At 37.3% G+C, this 13,413-nt stretch overlaps 4 protein-coding genes across 4 annotated transcripts; 3 read left to right on the top strand and 1 right to left on the bottom strand.

The window, feature by feature from the left end:
• Nucleotides 1-654: 654 nt before the first annotated feature.
• Nucleotides 655-1,791, top strand: SAPINGB_P004883 (uncharacterized protein; the record flags this gene model as incomplete). Its single annotated transcript, XM_031999598.1, has 1 exon — nucleotides 655-1,791. One exon carries the CDS (start codon nucleotides 655-657, stop codon nucleotides 1,789-1,791), a length of 1,137 nt encoding a protein of 378 aa, XP_031855489.1.
• Nucleotides 1,792-3,062: 1,271 nt separating this feature from the next.
• Nucleotides 3,063-7,943, bottom strand: SAPINGB_P004882 (uncharacterized protein; the record flags this gene model as incomplete). The annotated part of the gene is made up of 1 exon (XM_031999597.1): nucleotides 3,063-7,943. The coding sequence occupies one exon, from the start codon at nucleotides 7,941-7,943 to the stop codon at nucleotides 3,063-3,065; it is 4,881 nt and encodes a 1,626-aa protein (XP_031855488.1).
• A 2,742-nt stretch (nucleotides 7,944-10,685) lies between these two features.
• Nucleotides 10,686-11,537, top strand: SAPINGB_P004881 (uncharacterized protein; the record flags this gene model as incomplete). The annotated part of the gene is made up of 1 exon (XM_031999596.1): nucleotides 10,686-11,537. The coding sequence occupies one exon, from the start codon at nucleotides 10,686-10,688 to the stop codon at nucleotides 11,535-11,537; it is 852 nt and encodes a 283-aa protein (XP_031855487.1).
• A 542-nt stretch (nucleotides 11,538-12,079) lies between these two features.
• Nucleotides 12,080-13,246, top strand: SAPINGB_P004880 (uncharacterized protein; the record flags this gene model as incomplete). The annotated part of the gene is made up of 1 exon (XM_031999595.1): nucleotides 12,080-13,246. The coding sequence occupies one exon, from the start codon at nucleotides 12,080-12,082 to the stop codon at nucleotides 13,244-13,246; it is 1,167 nt and encodes a 388-aa protein (XP_031855486.1).
• Nucleotides 13,247-13,413: the final 167 nt, after the last annotated feature.

Raw genomic sequence — 13,413 nt, 5'->3', positions numbered from 1 at the left:
TGAGTTAAGAAAAAAAAGAGAAAAAGAGAGCAAAAAAGTAAAGGGGAAAATAAAAAAAAGGGGAGAGAGAGAAAAAAAAAAAAAAAAAACTCGTTAAATGACTGTGCGAAAAGGAAACGCAAGTTTACACAGAGGCCAGTCGGCCGGTGCGAGCGCCCGCCAACAAAAAAAAATCCAAAATTTTTTTTCTCCTCGTCGTCGTGACATTACAAAATTCGTCGCGAAAAAATCGCGGTTTTGCGCGTCGCACTTAAATAACTACACAAAAAAAGCATAGTAAAAGCTTTACATGTAATTTTTTTTTAAAAATATTAATGAGATTTATTATTGAACTTCAATCTTTTTTATTATAATAGAATTATATATTTTTTTTTCAATTTCAAAGATTTCAAAAGCCTGGTATTCCCCACAGTCACTTGTAGGATCTCTTGGATCGGAGGGGGCTCACCACGCGAACAAGCATGCGCCGCACTGCACTGCACAAAAACCCTAAACCCAGCTATTACCCACCCATCTTTTGCAATCTATTTATTCCGTGTATTTATCATCCTGACTAAGTAAATACAAGAACTTTAGCACACCCGTTCAAATACTCCATTCCCAGTATCACCACTAAAGGGTTAGCATCAACGCAAATAGAAGCCAAACAAAACCATGACAGCGAATCTGTCAACAGCACAAGCATCACCGAGAACAAGCAATCAGGACTCTTTGTATTCTGAAACCAATTCTGTAACTGCGACTGTTGCATCTGGTGTTTTCTCTGCCTCATCTTCAGTTTCCAGCATAACCCAAAATCCACCAGCCAATTGTTCTCTTGTGTCTTTATCTACAACAACTGATATCCCAAATATTGGAGCTCCACCGGCTACATCTTCCTTTTGGGCCTCTCATCCTTCCTCGTTTGAAACAATTTGTAAAATAATGAATGTTCAACCACACCTTTTGATTATTCCTTGTCCTCATGCAAAACACTTTTCCCAAACACGTCTCATTGACTACCAGGCCTTTTGCAAACTTGTTGAAATTGACCCTGATCGAGTTCTTTCTAAAATGCTTTATGTTCGTGTTGAAAGCAGATATTTTGACACATTTTTTGTTAATATTGAAACTAAAACTCAGCCGGTAAATTCCAATAAAGAACCTCAGCAAAAAGATCAAGAAAAAGCTCTTTCGTCTGAAACTATTTCTGTTGATTCAAAACTAACTGATTCTTCATCAACGCAAATAAGTCAGGTAATTGAAAATATTTTAGATCCATCTGAAGAATTAGTGGAACCAACGTCTTTTAATTCAACTCTTTCCAACTCAATTTCAAAACCTAAAGAGTATGGCCAGAGCTCTTTGGTGCAACCTACAATGTCATCCATACCTCAAAATTTAACTTCATACCATGAATTTTGCAAATCTTTTGGCAGTCTAGACTCCTCAAAAGTTTCTACTTTTCAACACTTTCTTTCTTTTAATTCTTCCTCTTCTTCCAACTCCTTGCCTTTAGCATTTTTAGAGCATATTATATCCAAACCCGAGACACCTACTTATAATCAGTTTTGCCAATCAAACTCTCATTTAGAAATGGATTCTCTTTCAACTATGAAATCATATATTGTATCCCTTGTTACAGATTCCCAAGACTTTTTTGAACCTACTGGTCTGGCAGCGCTCGACCAAAATGATAAATCCGAAGCTAAGATATCTTCTGAAAAACTTGCTTCAGATACAAATGACGCAAAAGGGATAACTGAGCAACGGAAAAGAAAGTTTAGTGAAATACAAACCCCATTAGAGTAGCTGTGTTATTATGGCTTTTCAAAAGTTGCAATTTCTACGAAAGTCGTTTGTCATCTGATTAATTTATTTTTACTAGGACGTGATGCAAAACCAGCACGCATACATTTTATCCCTTAAGGGGGTACTGGTTCTAGTCCAGTAATCCTAAATTTACGAAGAAGCAATGATGACAGTTAGAAAAAAATTCTTATGCTAGCCTGGTACTGGGTTCTATTTCCAGTTGCCAAAGAATACCATATCCAATGCTGCCCGATTCAGTGGCATACACTTTCCTTTGAACAAGACCATACCACTGCAATATTTTGTCAGTAACTGCTGAATGTTCCGTACTGAGTTGCGATTCTATTTTCCTTCATTAACCTCAATACTATCGTACCATTAAGTGCTTGTGAACCACAGTAAACAACAACTTTTAAAGCCAAGATTCGTTATAACGTTGAATAAAAACAAGGACCCTTTCAGACCTTCACAGCTGGATTGTAATTTGAAGAAATATCTATAAATAGTACAATAGATAGGGAATAGTTTTAATGTAACGATATCCAATGTTTAAAAAAAGAAACACACTCTCCCTTAAATCTATTAAACTCTAATTTTTTTTTTTTTTGATATTTGGGATAAACCTTTAAAAAAATCAAATCAAATATGCTGGTAAATTTACAATGATTATCAAGCTGAACTATGTTTGTTTTTATTCAAGAAATAAATATCATTACATTTCCAACAACTTGAAAATAAGTCCTGATAGCAGCTGATCAGAAACAGAGGACAAGCTAGAGTAACTTTAAAGATATCAGGCTATCCATAAATAGCATATTAGAATTTAATTTTTTTTTTGCTTAAAATATAAAGGGAGTTTAAAATTTCCGATTTCTAAGTTTAAATAACTTTTGAGCTAACTATTAAATATTCTAACTCTTATAACAGTATTTTAATAACGTTGTTGATTTTTTAAGAATTTACAGCTAGAATTCACTATTGTGATTGTCATTATGATCATTTTCATAATTATTAAATTTTCTATTAAATCTCAAAATTTAGTTTAGATATATTTCTATAAAAGCTTTAAATGCTTATTATCCTATTCAATTATTTGATTGGATATGACAGCCATTACTATAAAAGACATCAATACAATGTCTGAAACAAAAGGGAACATATTATTTTTATATATTTGAAAATTAAACAATTAAACAATTAAACAATATAAAAAATAATTATAATCACAGAATTTTATAAAGATTTTGAAATTAAAAATTATTAAACTTCCTTTAGAGTAAGAAGAAAGTTAACAGGCAGGAAACAATTGTAGGGACCAGAATATCACCCACAGAAATCATTACACCAGAATTCACTTGAGTAATTCCAGATGGAACATTTCCGGCAGAGACTTGAGGTATAACCGCTGTGGACAATGATAGCAATGAAGAGCCATGTGAATTGTCTGGATTAGGCTTTGCCGTAGGAACTTCTGCAGATGTGGGGCTGGAGTGGCTTGATGACGTAGCTGGAATCACTGGAATAGTATTAGTATTAGTATTAGTATTAGCAGTAGCAGTAGCAGTAGCAGTAGAGGACCCCAGGAAGTAGCTTAAACTTCCCAGTGTAGAAGGAGTGGCATGCAATTTAGAATATCCCAAAATCGGCGCTGTTGGACTAGCTAGATTGCTTGATTCAATGCTGTGACTGGGATTTCCTAAAACACTTGGAAATGCCGGAATAGCTGAAGTAGCTATGCCAGATATCTCAGTTATGTTATAAATCACGGATTTACCGATTTTCACAGCTGGACTGGACTGTTTTGCAACAGCATTACTAAAAGTTGTGGTAGTGGTTTGTATAATAGATGTATCAGCAATTGCTGTTATTATTGTAGGATTTGATGAGCCTGAGCCAGAGCCAGAGCCAGAGCCAGAGCCAGAGCCAGAGCCAGTGCTGAGAACCGTTTTCAAAGTAGCTGTAGTAGTTGTATTAAAACTGTTACTGGCTGTTGACCCTATTGTAATTGTAGAAGTGCTTTTACTTGATAAAAACGGAGATTCAACAATTGTAAAAGTGGTTTGGCATGGCTCTGTAACTGTAACAATAGTACCACTCAAATTTTTTGTAATCGCTTTAACAGTCGAAGTCGTGAAGAGTTTTGTAATGCATTTATCACATAATTCTGTTAAAATGGCAGTAGTATCAACTTTAGAAGGCGAACTTGAAATAGTTTTTAGGTCTGATTTAATCCCCGTATGAGTATTAGATGTAAGGGTAAGTGTTGAAACACCATTTTTGTAAGAGAAAGGTGATTCAGCAACAGTCAAAGTAGTTTCACATGGCTCAGTTATAGTGACAATTAAACCGTTAATTGTTTTTGTTACAGGGGCAAGTGTTGAAGTTGTTATAACTTTTGTGACACATTTGTCACATAGCTTAGTTGAAATCCCAGAAGATTCTAAGAATGCAGAAAATTCAAAAGAATTTCCAGAACCTACTGATGTATGAGTGATTGTGAAAGTAGTAGCATAAGGCTTTTCATTAGTGATTGTTTGAGTTTCTGAAACAGTAGGAAATGTACTAGTTCTAGTTTCCGTGATGGTGTCGATTATATATATAAATGAATCGACAATGAAAGCACTAGCATGACTGCTTGATTTAGTTGAAGTGATGGATACATGATTTATATTGGTTTCAGTTGAATGTTGTACAATTGTCAATGTTGGTTCGTATGTTTCGACACTAACGATAGCTTCGCCATTTAATGAGACTGTAAAAGTAACAACTCCGGTATCAGTAATCGTTTTGGTAGCAGGTGAAGAAAGTGTAATTGTTTCAACATTAGTATAAACACTTGTAAAAGTCAATAAATGTCCATTAATTGTAGAAGTTATTGTTGACGTTTCAATTTCTGTTGTTGTGATACAATCGTAACTAGTACTTGACGTTAATGTTTGAGTAGCAATAGGGGTAGGAAAAATCAAAGTGCCTGTTGTTGAGATAGTAACCGTTGGATCAATAGATTTGGAAGTTGGGTTAGAAGAGTGGTGATATAATGAAGACACACTTATAGAAGTAACTGTGGACCCATTTGAATACGAGGGAGATATTTTACTGGAATCCTTTGCTGTGGAGTTACCAGTAGTTGAACTGATACTCAAAAATACAGAAGTTGGAAAGCCAGAATATGAAGACCCAATAATAATTTCATTAGTAGCTGAAGCATTGGAAGGAATTGCAGAATAATTAGTAGTTTTTGAATTTGATTTAGTAAATTGAGAAGAAATAGTAGATTGAGTTGAAGAAACATAAGTTAAGCTGTTTGTAGATGCAACAACTTGTGCTGATGAATTGCTGGTAGATTCAGTAGAACCAAAGCTTCCTGAATTACTAGATGTTGAACCACTTGCTACAACGGAACCAAAAGTTTTTGACAAATCAGAATTTGAATTACTTGCAATCAAGCTTTCAGAAATAGATTGACTGGTAGATGTTGGAATAGATGAGAATTTATTGTTTGAGCTATTGGGAATGATTGTGCTAACTGTCGACGTATTTTTAACAACGCCAGTCTTGGAAAAAGAAGTGCTAAAACTGTTGGCAATAGATGTACCTGTAGAATATATCAAAATAGAAATTTCACGGGTAGAAGTTTTTGAAATTGATATTCCTGAGCTAAATGTATTTTTGGTAATAGACTCTGAGAAAGAAGTTTTATTTGAGGATGTTCCTGTTGCCGAAATCACAGTAGAAGAAACGCTGGAAATAGATGATCCCATAAAAGAAATGGCAGTAGCAGAATCTCTTACAGAAAATATTCCTGTAGAAGAAGTTCTGCTCGAAGATGCACCAGCATTAGATGTTCCATCAATTGAAGTTTCTGAAACAAAAGTGCTTGAGGCAGAAGTGCTTGTAACAGCAATTCCTGCTAAAGCAGTCCCAGTGGAATGAGTATCTGAAGAAGACGTGCCTGTAGAATAGGTACCAATGGCAGAAGAATCTGTAATAGAAAATCCTGTAAAAGAAGATTTAAAAGTACTTGTGGCTGAAATAGATGAAGATGTTCCCGTGAAAGAGGTTCCAGTGAAAGACCGACTGGAAGAAGTTTCTGTCGCAGAAGTTATTATTTGGGATGTTCCACTTACAGAACTACCTGTGATTAAAGTGCTTGTGACAGAAGTACCTTTAGATGAAGTGTCTGTGACTGCACTTTTGGTAAAATAAGTACTAGGGGGGAAAGTTCCGGTAGATGATTCAGAAGTAACTGTTACTGAAACTGATGAAAAAGTTCCTGTAGTAATAGTTCCTGTAAAAGATTGATTAGAGGAAGTAATTGCTGCAGATGTTGTGATTGTAGATGTTCCGCTAACAGAATTGCCTATGAGTGAAGTGACACCAGCAGCACTTCCTATGGAAGAAGTACCAAATGTTGAAGTTTCTGTATAAAAAGTACCTATGCCAGAAGTGCTGGTGGTAAAAGCAACTGTGGCAGAAATTGATGAAGATGTTCCGGTTGTAGAAGATCCACTAGCAGAAGTGTTTGTGGCAGATGTTATAGATGAGAAAGTTCCACTAGCAGAAGTACTAGTAGTAGCACTTCCAGTGGGAGAAGACCCAGATATAGATATCAGGGTAACAGAAGTGCCGGTAGAAAAGGTTTCTGTGGAAGAAGTTCCTGAAAAAGAAATTCCTCGAGAAGAAATTCCTTGAGAAGAAATTCCCTGAGAAAAAATTCCTTGAGAAGAAATTCCTAGAGAAGAAATATCTTTGGAAGAAATACTTGTAGAAGAAGTACTCGTAGAAGAAGCACTGACAAAATCACCTATGGAAGATTTTCCAGATATAGATGTTAGAGCAATAGAAGTGCTTGTGGACGAGGGGCCTTCTAAATTAGAACTTATGGTCAACGCAGTTCCAGAAGAAATAAAAGTAGATATTACTGAAATGACAGATGAGGAAGTTACCGGCCCTGGTGAGATGACGGTTGAGGTAGATGCAACCACACTACCAGACCGGGATGTGATTATAATTGTATTACCAGTTGCCGTAGAAGATACAGTAGAAGATATTTGAGAATCATCAGTTTTACTTTGATAGAATGAATAGTCATCTGAGTGAGAAATATGGCCTAGTTCAGAAGAATACCAGGCGGAAAAGTCAGCACCATCAGAAAATTCGAACCCTGCAGAAAATTCAAGAGATAAAAGAAGAGAAAGTTCAAGATCTTTTGAATAATCAACCCCGGCAGAAAATTCGATTTCTTTTGAGAGCTCTAAATCAAGTGAAAGTTCCAATCCTTGAGAGTATTGGGCTGAAAGTTCAAGTTCTTTTGAGAACTCTAGACCCAGAGAATATTGTGCTGAAAGTTCAAGCTCTTTGGAAAATTCTAAGCCTGCGGAGAATTGTAAACGTTGTGAGTGATCTAAGCCGGAAGAATACCCCAGATCTAAAGAATGATCTACATCAACGGAAACACCAAGATCCGCTGATTGCCCTAATACTGCTGAAAAATCCAGGCCAGCTGAGTGTTCTAGTCCTACTGAAAAATCCAAACCCGCTGAGTGCTCAAGTGCAGCTGAAAAACTGAAATCAGCCGAATGTTCTAGACTAGTTGAAAAATCAAAGCCAAGACCAGCAGAAACTCCCAGACTTTTTGATAATTCTAGAGAAGCAGAAAATTCCAATTCTTGTGAGTATAAAAGAGCCTCTGAATGTTCCAAGGCAAGAGAAGCAGAGAGTTCAAGTTCTTTTGAAAGGCTCAGACCAGCCGACAACTGTAAAGAAATGGGTAAGTCAAGGCTTAAGCTTGTGGAAATACCAACTTCATTGGAAAGCTGAAGAAGTTGAGAAGCATCAATACCAGCAGTAATTTGGGGAAGGTTTGTATTGATAGCGCCAGAGGGGTAGCCAGATTCAATATTAAGTGAGAGTGTGGGATCAATGGCCAATGTTGGAGCAATAGTAGCACCAATACTAAAAGAAAAAGAATTATCAGAAGTAAGAGCAGCACTCTCTGTAGGAATTGAAATTAACAGTTCACCATAAGCAGAAGGTATTTGTTGGCGGGGGGCTAAATCCATTTCATTTCTTTCCAAAAAACTGTGGTATTCATTTTGAGGCAAAGCAAGGCATAATTGAATCCCTGCGATTAATATTGACAAGTATTTCATACTAAATTAGTTAGATTAAAAAAAACTTGAGTGTTTTTTTCAAAATAGCATACATCAAAGCACAATTTTAATCACTTATTAAATTAAAGGAATGTGAGGATTTTTGAGATATTAATTAAAAGAGTGTAGATAATTGAAATTTTGATATAAGGATGAGATTATTTTTTTTTTTTTCAATTTGCATTTTTAGAAATTTTGACAAGTATTTATAAGATATATTTTAAACAATATATAGCTATAGCTACATAAACGTTTTCTAAAATACAGCTATCAATTAAAAAAGATATTATATATATATGAATGTTAGTAAAAATAAACAAGGCCTAAGTATAACGAACATTTTGAAAATGATCAACATTTTTTGTAATTCTTCTTTAACGATTTCTAATTTTGGGCAATATTTTTTTTTTTTTTTTTTGAAGATCTGATCGACATCAAAGGGGGGTTAATCATTTGAAGATTGCTGTAGAAGATACATTTAAAAAAAAAAAGTAACAGACCGGTGGGGCTCGGTACTCACAAGCTCCATTTGTGTTTGTTCACGATCAAATATTTTGATGATCGCCAAAGATTAAAAGACTTTAAAAAAATAAAGTGTGTTAAAATTAATGAAATTTAATTACAAAAAAACAATTTTTTTTAAAAAACTCTTTTACTTTTTGCTGCCAATAGGATTTAACTATGATAAGTGGTATAACAAATAAATTTGGTGAAACAGTTGTGAATGTGAAATTATTTACAGTATTGAAAATTGATATATTTTTAAATAAATCTTCCCAGGAAAAACAACCTCGTCAGATTATACCATAATCATGAGATAACTGTGTATTAAAAATTTAAGAATAGAAAGGACTAATTTTTTGCCATGGTTTCTGAGCACGATAGGTTTAGAAGAAATGTCGTCAAAGATTATAGTGTATTTTGTCAGTATGAAAATAAAGTTGTTTCTCATTTTTATTCACACATAACTCTTTATCAAAATTTATGAGAAATCAACGCCTGGATGTTTTTTTTAATTTAAATCCATCATTTTAATATAGAATTTTTAAAAAGTTCACTTTTTTTTTAATATATTAAACTTTTTGATTATTTCTTTTTTTTTTTTTTTCTTCTTTTTTAATTTGGTCTCAAATTTTCTTTCGGCTTCTTCTTTTTGTTTTTGAATTTCTTATTTTGACTAGGTTTTGTTTTTTCTGGAACCATTATCGTTGATCATTCGTAAAAATTACCAAGATTAATTCTCTGTTTATAACTAAGTTTTGTCAATTTATCAATGTTGAGATCTAATAATGATAAGTTTACTCCAACTTAGGTAAAAGTTGTAATGTGGAAAACAATTTAAATGATTGTAGCAAATTATGAGCTTTAAATCCGGAGTATGGGTTTTAGAAATACTAGATTTTTTTTTTAAAAAAAATGAAACAAAACAAGAACCTCCAAAATGTCTTTGAATTCTATATTACTTATTCAAAGTGAGATAGGAAATACGGCTGAAAAAAGACCTATTTCCGGATAAATCTTTGTGAGGCCCCCAAAGTATATTTAAGTTTAAGCCTTTTTCTTTTTCCCTTTCTTTTTCCTTTCCTTTCCTTCTTTTTCCCTTTTTTTTTTTTGTTGTGTAGTTCGTTTCGAGGAAATTGTTGCAAACCTTGTTTATTTTTTATTTCTTTTTAATATTAACAATGCCTTCTAATATCAAAAAAAATCCGCTTTCTAAAAGTTATACTCGGTGGAAAAGTATCAAAAAGGACCCACCGGGGCCAGCCAGGGGTGGTTTTGAACTGAGCCAAAGGTCGCACAAAAAAGGCTTTAAGAGAGTTGTTACTCTGGGACAGTTTTTTAGCAACATTGTAATTTTGTACAGCCTAGGATCAGGTCCATTAAACAACACTTTGCTTGAGCATGAAGGCGGATATCGAGCTACAGTTTCATCAATTACGGCAGTGTTTGTTGTGGTCTATTTTTATCATGTGGGACGGTATTTTCGGGAACTTTACGATGCAGGGGAGCTCAACTCACTTCACGAAAGAGGCTTAATTGAAGTTGGATGTGATTTAATTGAGCGAACAAATTTTGTTTGTACAGGAACGTTGATGATGATTGTATTTCAGTTTCTTGGTCATGCAGTTAGATGTTCACACAATACTAGTCATCATCAGAATGGAAATGGAATCGAAGCGAGTTTTCAGAGTGAGACGCCGTGGTGCGATACTGCAGGAATGATTAAGGGATTTGCAGATGCAGTTTCAGTGGGTGCTCAGTTGATTAAGGAAAAATGTACCAGTCATGAGAAGGGGATGGACAATGTGATGAAAGGAGAGGGGGTTGCCGTTGAAGTGCTTGTTGCCTATGCTTGGTGCCTTAGTGGAGTGCCTTTTATCATTTATAGCTATTGGCAAAAGTATAGGCCAAGTACTGGGCATTGAAAGCGGCAAATATCTAAATTCTTGTTAAGGAAATGAATAGTAAATAGGAAGATTGTGAATGTAGTAGATCTTGAGTCTTAAAGGTCAATAGAGAGCATTTGAATGGTTTGAGCCGCATAACCAAATCAGGAAAACTATTTGTAACAAAGTTGTAACAAATTAATATATTTTAAACCTTCGTCATTTTGTAATCTCTACTACATGAAAAAAAAAAAAATAGATAATCAAAATCAAATCAAAAAATAAAAAATAAAAAATAAAAAATAAAAAATAAAAAATAAAAATAAAAAATAAAATAAAATAAAAATACGCAATTATGGACTCATTCATTTCAATTCCTCCGATAATTAAACAGTCTAGTACACCGACTCCAGATTCGCGGCGGGGAGAAAATAGTCCTGCTCCATCTGGTGGCGTGGGGACTCCGGTACCAGCTTCGTCGGGGTCAGCCGTGGGCGGCGGAGGAGGACCTAGTGTAATCAAGACAGAAGATGAAAGCGAGGAGGAATTACGGCGGAGTGAAGCAGCAGTAGAGACATTACAGCAGATGGATCTATGGTCTCTTGTACTGGATCTAATGACTCGGATCCAGGAAGGAACAGTGACAGCGAAAACTGTGGACAATGAGGCAGGAATTATTCGGGCGCGGATTTCGCGGGCACGTATGTCGTTGAAACATGTGACAGGGCTGGATGTGAGCATGGGAGAGCGTAAGGAGGAGATTTTGCGGTTGGAAGAGGCGATTCAGAAGAAACGGGACTTGCTTGTGCGGTTCCAAGCCGTAATGGGCGGGAACTCCAACGAGACTGAGTGGCCCTCTGCGACAGTCGTGTCAATAAAAAAGGAGCCTGGGACAGGTGAAGAAAATACAAGCAGTGGGCCACCTGTTAAGGAAGAGTCAGTTGATCCGATAACCGATATTTCAAACTTTACTGGAAATGGTGTCAATGGGGACGAAGCAGTCCCAGTGACAACAATGTCGGCTGGACTGGATGTGCCTGCACCGAACGACTTGGACGTGTTCATGAGCGGGATAGATGGAGTTCAAAGTGGTGGGGATAATCTTCCAGTTAGAACCAATGGTTCTGATGAAATGAAGCCACCAGATGCAAGTTCCGGGTTACTTTACGATATGCCATTGGACACGTTTGAGGGTTTTGACTTTTAGAGTTCCGTAGTAAATTGAGGACTGGGTGTGTAAATTTGGGGCTAGATATGGTGTTCCGAGTACTTTTTAGACAAAACTTAGCTGGCTGGTAGAGGTGGCATTAAGCGAGTTGGAAGTTCTTGTAAGACCCGCCAGAGTCCCAGTAACCCAGTGATGTCTTTGAAGTTTTTTTTTTCAACTGTGTCCCGTTACTTGTTATTATTATCGACTTTATCGTTGTTGACATTTAAGATTGCGCACCCGGCCGTTTATTTACTCATCAATTTCAGTAGTAAAAAAACTGCCTTCCTTCTTCTTCACCCCCCCACCTGAGCGCAAACCCTGCGCCCTTCTCTTCCTCCTCCTCCTCCACACAGCCAGCCAGCCAGCCAACCACACGGCCGCGCTGTGAAATTTTTTTTTTTTTTTGTTTTGCCCTGCAAAAACTTTTCCTTTCAAAAATTCTCCTTTTTTTTTTTTTTTCTCACAACCACCATCTTCTTTACCACCCTTTTTCCCAGCTAACCAGCAACAAAACCCGCCACCCGACCCCATCCATCATCATGGCTGCTGTCCCTACTCCTTCTGCCTCGACTATTCCCACGCTGGGAGATATTTCCAAGATCCCATTAGGCACAATCCCTGGAACTTCGATTGTGATCCCCAGAGAGCCTTCTGTTTGGGAAACACACCCGGTTCTTTCACCCTTTAATGATCTTTACAACGCGGTGGCGGCCCGGAGGTCCGCTCTCAACCTCTCTAACCCAGGAACCATGGAGAACCTGACCAAAGAGGTCACCAAGGATGTATTCCTTAACAACTACTTTTTCACCGGTCTGCGCGCTGATTTGTCCAAATCTTTCTCCATGAACCCAGCGTTCCAAGTCTCGCACTCGTTCGCTCTCGGCTCCCCCATGATGCCTCCCTACGGCTTTGCTGCCTTCTATGCCACAGACAATGTCCTTCTTCAGGGTAACATTGACAACGAGCTGTCTTTGTCGGGCCGTGCCCACTACTCCTTGTCCAAGGGTTCTATCTTCAAGGCCAATGCCCAGATCGCCAATGGCCAACCTCCTATGCTCCAACTTGAGCACGACCTCCAGGGCTCCGACTTCACCATCAACTTGAAGGCTCTCAACCCTTCGTTCCTTGACGGCGTCTTCACCGGTGTTGGTGTTGCTTCTTACCTCCAGTCTCTCACCCCCAAGCTTGCTCTCGGCATTGAGACGGTCTACTCGGCCCAGTCGGCATCCCACCCCCCAGATGCTGCCATGTCCTTTTCTGGCCGTTACGCTTCTGGTGACTGGATTGCCACTGGTCAGCTTCAAGGTCAGGGTGCCATCAACGCCACCTTTTACCGCCGTGTCACTGACAAGGTTGAGGCCGGTATTGAGGCCTCCATTGGCTTGACTAACCCCCAGGCTGCTCTTATGGCTGGTCCTGCTGGCGGTGCTCCCGCTGGCCCTACCATTGAGGGCACTACCACCATTGGTGCTAAGTACGAGTTCCGCCAGTCAGTGTTCCGTGGTCAGATTGATTCTAACGGTAAGGTTGCTGTTCTGCTTGAACGCCGCGTTCTCCCCGTCCTTTCTATTCTCTTTGCTGGAGAGATTGATCACTCTAAGTCTGCGGCCCGTCTCGGTCTCGGTATCCAGTTTGAAGCTGGTGGTGAGGAGATTTATGCTCAAGGTCCTCCTGACCCCACTTCCCAGGCCCATCCCCCCATGTAAATAATAATAATATCATCCTAGAGGAAAATAAAACAAACAAAAAAGCTGGAATGGAGTATTTTTTTTTTTAGTTGAGATATCATGTTGAATAAAAATTTTTTGTACATTTTTAAATAAAAACCGTTAGTTAATTAAAAAAAAAATAAAATAAAATAAAAAATTAAGTA

The sequence above is a fragment of the Magnusiomyces paraingens genome (assembly GCF_902498895.1).
Source record: "Magnusiomyces paraingens strain CBS 517.90 genome assembly, contig: contig4, whole genome shotgun sequence".
Classification (NCBI taxonomy): Eukaryota; Fungi; Ascomycota; class Dipodascomycetes; order Dipodascales; family Dipodascaceae; genus Magnusiomyces; species Magnusiomyces paraingens.
Note: the sequence above shows the minus strand (reverse complement) of the source record. Positions and strands in the feature narration are given on the sequence as shown.